Raw genomic sequence first — 8,020 nt, 5'->3', positions numbered from 1 at the left:
GACCTCCTTGGGCTGGACGTGGGGACTGGAGGCCTCCTTGGGCTGGACGTGGGAACTGGAGCCCTCCTTGGGCTGGACATGGGGACTGGAGCCTTTCTTGTGCTACACTCGGGGACAGGAGCCCTCACTGGGCTAAACTCGGGGACAGGAGCCCTCACTGGGCTAGACTCGGGGACTGGAGCCCTCTGTGGGCTAAACTCGGGAACAGGAGCCCTCTGTGAGCTAAATTTGGAGACAGGAGCCCTCACTGGGCTAGACTCGGGGACAGGAGCCCTCTGTAGAACCAACCGCCTTCTCCTCCTTAGATTCCCCTTTAGGTTCGGGTGAAAGGCGTGGTCGGCGGACTTGACACTGGAGCAGCCGGCGGACTTGAGAATGCCACGGCCGGCGGGCTTGACTTCGGAACAGCCGGCGGGCTGGAGAGAGCCGCGGCCGGCGGGCGTGACTGAGGAACGGGGGGCGATAGCAATTGGCCCCGATCCAGAACAGAGAGTTGAGCGTGGCGTCATCCAGCGCTGTTTTTGCAGTGATCTTGCTGAACTCCCACGCATACTCCACGAAGGGGAGATCTCTGTGGGCTAGGGTGATAAAACGAGTGGCTTCCATGCCGCGGGGAGAAACACACAGGAAAACAAAAGACTTTCAAAACGAAAAACAAACACGGGGAGAAGGGGGTGCCGCTTACTGTTTTGGTCAGGAATTCTGTCACGATTGCTACTGTGAGGGAGCGCAGAGTGAGGAACGAGGAGACGAGGAGTACATCAACAAGGAAGTTTTTAATGACATCAAGGGAACCAGGAAAACACATGTAGCAGGAGAGGTTGACATCAACAATACCAGACGAAGAACTAAGAACCGGGAACACTTTAAATACACAAGACATGACGAGAAACACCTGGAACTAATGAAACATAATAACATGAGGGAAAACACAGCTGGAAACAAATGGGAAACAATCAGGGAGCAGGAACAGGAAAACCAAATAAGGGCATGGAAACACAATCAGGACAGGAACAGGAACAGGAAGACCAAATAAGGACATAAACATAACATGGAGCATGTGGGGGAAGAAAACACACACAGACACGGAACACAGTCTGACAATATCATCATCATGAAAGATTTTTAAAAAACAGCAACATACTTGTGTGGTGTGATGTGTTTGGTTGTTGGTCTGTTGTTGGTCGTTATGCAGGTGAGATGAGGCTGAGCAGAGTTATGCCATCTGTCTGAGCTGGTTTGATTAAAAAACAAGAAATCCCAGCTGTTAGGATGAGGATATTGAGCAATTGAATATAAGCAAAAATGCTGTGAAGGGATGTTAAACATATTTCTGCTCTCCGTGTTGTAAAACCTCACCTACAAAGATATGTTGTACCACAGCAATGCCTATGGTACAAAGATACTGTGCAGCCCAGAGGAAAATTTGATTGCTCAGGTGTTGCTTTTCTTCTTCTTTTGATTTCAGGCTTTGGTATCTTGGGGCAAATTGGAGTACAGTTTGAGATATTATTGAGATCCCTAAAAAACTGTAGAGGAGTGATATCTCTGGACACCTAATTCAGTGATATCAGTCAGCTAATAGGGAGTGTCATTGCATAAAAAATAAATAAGTAAAACGAAATCCTTTTTAAGGCCTGTTTACATCAAGAAAGTTAACTATATTATCATTCACACCAACACATAACGTTCTTTTTTTAATAATCCCCTGCTTTTGTCATGTGTTGCTTTAAATGCTCTAGCGCTTTAAATTTGGGTGGATTCTGATTGCCTGTCAATGTTTTATCATTCATCCATCTGCAAGTGATTACAACAATATCATTTCTCTGTGTCATTATCATTATTTCTGTGATCTGAACTTCACTATTCTCATAGAATTAGAAGGATTATTCAAACTTTTGAGTTATCGTTATAATTATTGTCCTAGGTGTGGCCCTCTTAAAATTCTGTTTCTCTCTTTCTCTCAGGCTGCCTGTTTGAGAAGGGTCTGTGTATGAACTATGAAGTCTGTCTTAATGGTGAGTCACACACTTGCATTCGGGACCTGCAGTCTCTGTAGATCTCATGCATCTTGTTGTTTGATCAAGCACTTGGTTTTTATTTTCATCTGGATTCAGCAGCTGTGTGTTTGTGTGTCTAGCATCATTATGAATACAGTGCATTTTAACTCTTTTGTTATGTCACAACAAATACAGACTATCACTCACCCTATCAAACACACCATCACCCACACACATGTTGTGTTTAATATAATTTTTGTGTTGCTTAGCAACCGTTCCGAACTCTCCTCCATAAAGGTTGAAAGTCAATATTTTTGTTGGTACAATATATTCCCACACTCCGTCAATGAGAGGGTAATATGAATTAAATCATTCACATGTAGGTCAGGCGATATCAGCCAATCAGATTTAACCTACTTTCTTACTCATATGTGATGTGAGTGTGTGTTATTTTTTATTTCATTCAGATCTACTGAGTGAACAGACAGAAGATACAACACTGTTTTTTTTTTCAACTCCCTATTGTTTAATTATTTAAAAAAAATATTCTAGATTTGTGTTCATAATTTAATTTTGACAATTAGAAATGACCAATATAAACTGGGAATAAGGTTAATAATAAAATAACACCCAATAACAAAAGCCATATATAACCACAATATTATTATTTCCTAGAATTTAATGAAAAATGGCTAATAAATCATAAAAATATATAATAAGTGTATAATAAGACAAATATTACCGTATATATTATTAAATATAAGCATATAATATAGCAATTATTATAGTTATATGCATTAAATAAATGTGAAAGTCCTATTATTAGATAATTTAGTGAATTAAATACTGTACAATGAAAGGTTCTTTGTCTCATTTGATTGCTTCAATTTATTTGGAAATTGATAGAAAAAACAAACAGATACAATTGTTCATAACAGATTAACTAGTCTGGCATTAATGCAAAAACAGTTTTTACTGATTATATACATCATCCGAAATCTGAATAAATAAGCTTTCCATTGATGTATGGTTTGTTAGGATATGGCAATATTTGGCCGAGATACAACTATTTGAAAATCTGGAATCTGAAGGTGCAAAAAAATCTAAATACTGAGAAAATCGCATTTAAAGTTGTCCAAATGAAGTTCTTAGCAATGCATATTACTAATCAAAAATTAAGTTTTGATATATTTACGGTAGGGAATTTACAAAATATCATAATGCAGCATGATCTTTACTTAATATCCTAATGATTTTTGGCATAAAATAAAAATCAATAATTTTTACCCATACAATGTATTGTTGGCTATTGCTACAAATATATCTGTGCGACTTTTGACTGGTTTTGTGGTCCAGGGTCACATATTATAAAATGATAGTTTAGACTCATAGCTGATATACACACACATAATCACACATCAGGTTTATGGTTAATTTATTTATTTTTTTCATTTAAAATTTTAACCAAAAATTCTTGCACCAAGAAGTAGTATTTAATTTTTACCTCAATTTTCTTCTCTTTCTCTAACCCTTAGAATTAAAGACTTTATTCCTGCTGTAATTTTAAGAATTCTATATGGAAATGATTTCTGTTATGATTGGCATGATTTGACTCTCTGCATGTCACGACATATATGATCATTTGCTGTGCTCCAATTACATACCGAATAATAACACAGCGAGATGTTTCCCCTCGTGTGAGTATAAAATAGAGATGCAAATGTAATTTTCTGTGCGTACACACACACGGTGTGACCTTACTATCAGGCAGGTGACGGCGACTCCAGCTGGTCCTGTCTCAGTTGCCCCTGGTGACTGTTTCTAATAAGCTGAGACTCTTAATGGATCTAAAAATACACACACACACACACAGCATGAAGTATTCTTGTGCACATAATTGTCATTCTAAAGTGGCTGTTGATTTGATTTTCTCTATAGATGGCATGTTCGGCCGCTGTGAGGCTGCTCCACTAACAGCCGTCTACACGTATGACGTCACGGCAGCAACGGTACAGAGATTCCGCACGCTGCTTCAGAAACTGGCACACAGAGGTAGGTGCATTAATGTCACCATAGCAACCGCACACATCAATGTCACCATGGTTATAAAGGCTACTCCTAGAGCTCCTCAGCATTCAAGGATCAAATCAGAGGCTCTCTCTCTCTCTCTCTGTGTGTGTGTGACAATTCATGTAAGATGAGTCAAAATCTTCTGCTTTCATTCTGTCCTTGCAGGGTTGTCTTGGGAAGATGATGTCACACAACAAGTTTTATCGAACGAGTTCTCAAAACTACGCAAAGTTTCCCTACCATTACCAGAGCCAAGGTAAAACACACTAACATTCGCCAGTTAGTTTGCACACTTATAGCCGTAGGAAGGAAACATCACAAATGAGAAATCATTTGCATAAACCACACCCAAACCAGCTCCATATAAGGGCTTTCCACACAACTGAAAGAAACTTTATGGCATTTCATCTCTCTCAGCAAACGTATGACGCTGTTTAAAGACGCTCACTTGCCTTAGAGACACATAGCAAGAACCTCAAGTATGCTACCATCCTCAAAACCAGCTCAAAAACAAATAAAAACTTTTATACAGAGCTCTTACTGTATTAGCCAGCTGTACATTGACTTATCTGCAGAATAACCTAGCAGCTCGAACTATAATGCACCTTTTCTTACTATATATATGAGCAATATCACTCGAGTACGAGAGCGATACCGGCTCTATATCAGCATGGCTGTGATTAGGCCAGAGGCAATCACAGCCGCTGATATACGCTGATATAGAGCCGGTATCGCTCGAGTACGAGAGTGATATTGCGTTTATTCAACAGTTTGACGGAACATGTGTGTAATTAAACAAGAAACTACGGAGTGCCTAATAAAACCCTCTTTTGTGCGGAACTACTTCCTTCCGCCACGGATTCAAAGCTCAAGTTGACAGTTAAACATACGTCACTTTTAGAATTCGTAGCAAAGGCATGTGCTGCTTCAGTTAGGTTATTAATGAGAAATAATGAGGTTATAATAGAGAAACAATGCGGCAAGACGTGCATCCAAATAAGATAGAGAGAGACCGCGAAGCTAGACGTTTCTTCTTATATTAACTAAACTCTACGATTAGCTCAGTGAATAATTAAAAAAAAACATAGACCCGGCTAGAACAAGCGGAGTGATACAAAATTGTGAAAGGGCGTTCCTGTAGCGATACCAGTACAATATCTCACGGTTCTCAACCAATCAGATTTGAGAACCAGAACGAACTGTTGTATAAATATATATAACCGTTGCATATATATATATATATATATATATATATATATATATTTACACACACACATATATGTATGTATATATAAAATTTAATCTTAAGACGTTTATAATGCATTTGGAAATTTTGTGTGTGTGTGGTTTCAGATGGTCTTACATTTTTCCATAAGTTTTCAAATAAATTTTAGTACGAAAGTCATTGATGAATAATGATTTGCTTGTGAAAATGTTTGTAGGCAGATTTCAAGCACAGTTAATGAATGAGACCAAATGTTTTGTTAAAGGTTACGAGGGAACATAGATTTTAAAAAAAAGAATGTACACAGATAAATCATAATGAACTCTGCAGTATTCCATTAAACATAAGAATTGTCAATTTTGATTTAATGGTGACGTTAATATCTTAAAAGAAATAAAATGGAAACGTTTGCTTAATTCTTCTACTTTTCTCCTGCAAAAAAGACTTTGTCTTTAACAGTTGTAGAAAATCAATAATCTCACTCCCTGTGCTCAGATTTGCTGTGATGCCAGTCAAAGTCAGAGTGAGAGATTTTAGTATGAATTTTCTTCATGGGAATCCTAAACCAAATAATCTACTATACTCAACACTTTAATTTGACAGCTTTTTATAGTCTATTCTCAGTTCAGTTAGATCAGTTTATCTGATTAAAAGTTACTTAAATGACACATAACTGATATAAGAGCAACTTCTCGATAAAAACTGTCCTCTGAGTACGAGGTTTAGCAACACAGTTTATTCTGTTTTACAATACATAAAGTTTCAAAGGAGCTTTACAGAGAATGCAAGTTATCTCTGATTGATTATTACCTGTGATTCACCTGCCAAATGATTCTTACAGTCATGGCTTATGTCTTGATATTCTGACAGGCCGCAGGGTTATGGGACTGCTGTTGGAGACAGGAGAATGAAATCATCCGAGGCTGAGGTTAGGAAGACCCTGAAATACCTGCAGCATCTGGAACTGCTACCAAAATCATCACACAAGGTGAGTAAGGTGTGTATCTAGGGCTGTGCTTTTGGTTTTCAAGTGGTGACTGAACACAGTAGTATAATTGTTTATCAAATAAAAGTGAAAATAAATCTTGTCTTTAGGCCCAACAATATGCTAAATTATTAAAATGACAGGCTGAATTGGAAAATTTATTTAAATTTGCTAAATGCATAAACACAGCAAGTGTGATTTATATATGTTTTTTAAGCTTATTATAATAGCTGATAATGGTTTAAATGTGTATGTTCATCCTGTGTAGGGGGCGGAGCTTCAATATTATCGCTCTGGAGAACCACGGCCTGAAAGTGACTCCTCCCCTCCTCGGTTCATTCCAGAGGTGCCCTATCAGTCACAGTCCTACGCTGACCTCAGCCGATACCAGAGCGATGCGGCACAAGTTCCCCAGCAGGAAGAGGGGTCAGACCTGCTCACAGCCGCTCTTCAGAAGTATCTTTCCAAGAACAAACCGCCTCAGCCTGATCTTGGGGACAGATCCAGAGTGGACCGACTCTACTTAAAAGATGGATCAACGAAGTCTTCCGCCAGTGACTCTCTTACACCCGTGGATGGTATGATGTTATATACAATAAAGTAGCAAGGAGTACCATAGAAGAAGTCCAAACTAGACTATTAAAAGCCCAATGATAGCTTTGTGTGAAGAACAGGCCAAAATTCAATGGTTCAGTACGTAATTTTTAATTAATTTATTAGAAAAATTAAAAATACTCCTATCCCAGTTTAATGTGAAGAGACTGGGGTTTTTTGCTATTTCACTAGTGACACAAAGTAAACAGTTCACCACCAACCATCTATTGCATGATGTTGCCTTATGATAATGCAGTAAGTCATTTTAAAATCTTTTTTGGCATGTGGGGCAAATAGTATAAAAATATAAAATCAAAAACTAGAATGCTTTGGAGTCTGACCCTCAGAAAAGCATTTTTATATTTCACCAATAATCAGATAATCAAATATCCTCCAGATTTTAATGTGAAATAATATTCACTTCTTCACAGAATCCTTCATCTGGAAAGTTCTGCGGAACGTGGGAAGGCACAGTGTGGATGTGAAGAGTCTGAAGGCAGCAGACCTGGATGAGCTTGCTGTTCTTATCGCAAATGCTCTGCAGGTGGTGGACAAGCAGGCAGGTCAAGGAGAAACACCCAGAGACCTGGAAACACAGCAGAGTCCTGAGGACGAGGCAGAAGACATGCAATATGAGGACCAGCATCCTGAGAGTTATGTAATGGATCAAGCCCCTGAAGACAGTGCTCAGAATCAGAGAGAAGAGAATGAGCAAAGTTCATCTGTCACTCAAAAGACAGTCCAAACCATCCCGCCTGTGACAGGTAACATCTTCTGAAGCAAAGTCGTCAATCATAAATAGACAAGCATTTATAATGATCATGATGTTTCTCTTTCAGAGGGACAGACAGTAGTGGAGGAGAAGAGAACTATGGACAACAAGGTAGTGCTAGTGTTGGTTGTGTTAGGTCAGAAATATACTTTATGCCAGTACACAAATACAAACATTTTCTTCCCACTCTTAAGGTTAAATCTGTAAATCTATAAAGAAATATTTATTCAGTAGGAAAGTAGGATGAACCCAGAAAGACCCAACAAATTACTTGGAAAAAGGAAAAAAATAATTAATTAATAAAATAAATAAATAGATATATACTATATATATATATATATATATATATATATATATATATATATATATAAACA

The 8,020-nt window shown here is 38.3% G+C and overlaps 1 protein-coding gene across 3 annotated transcripts in view; it reads left to right on the top strand.

Annotated features, from left to right (window-relative positions):
• Positions 1-8,020, top strand: part of LOC107749101 (receptor-type tyrosine-protein phosphatase N2-like) — a 31,624-nt gene that overhangs the window by 8,125 nt on the left and 15,479 nt on the right. For 2 of the 3 annotated variants that reach the window (XM_016564163.1, XM_016564162.1), the window contains exons 2-8: positions 1,968-2,018; positions 3,939-4,052; positions 4,236-4,326; positions 6,166-6,292; positions 6,549-6,858; positions 7,306-7,638; positions 7,714-7,757. In XM_016564163.1, the coding sequence (XP_016419649.1) occupies positions 1,968-2,018; positions 3,939-4,052; positions 4,236-4,326; positions 6,166-6,292; positions 6,549-6,858; positions 7,306-7,638; positions 7,714-7,757 (1,070 nt within the window). The remainder of the gene's footprint in view (positions 1-1,967; positions 2,019-3,938; positions 4,053-4,235; positions 4,327-6,165; positions 6,293-6,548; positions 6,859-7,305; positions 7,639-7,713; positions 7,758-8,020) is intronic. The other variant, XM_016564165.1, reaches the window with a different exon arrangement.

Source organism: Sinocyclocheilus rhinocerous, unplaced genomic scaffold (genome assembly GCF_001515625.1).
Source record: "Sinocyclocheilus rhinocerous isolate Xijiao unplaced genomic scaffold, SAMN03320098_v1.1 scaffold919, whole genome shotgun sequence".
Taxonomy (NCBI): domain Eukaryota; kingdom Metazoa; phylum Chordata; class Actinopteri; order Cypriniformes; family Cyprinidae; genus Sinocyclocheilus; species Sinocyclocheilus rhinocerous.
The sequence above is the reverse complement of the archived record's forward strand: the minus strand, read 5'-3'. Positions and strand labels throughout refer to the sequence as shown.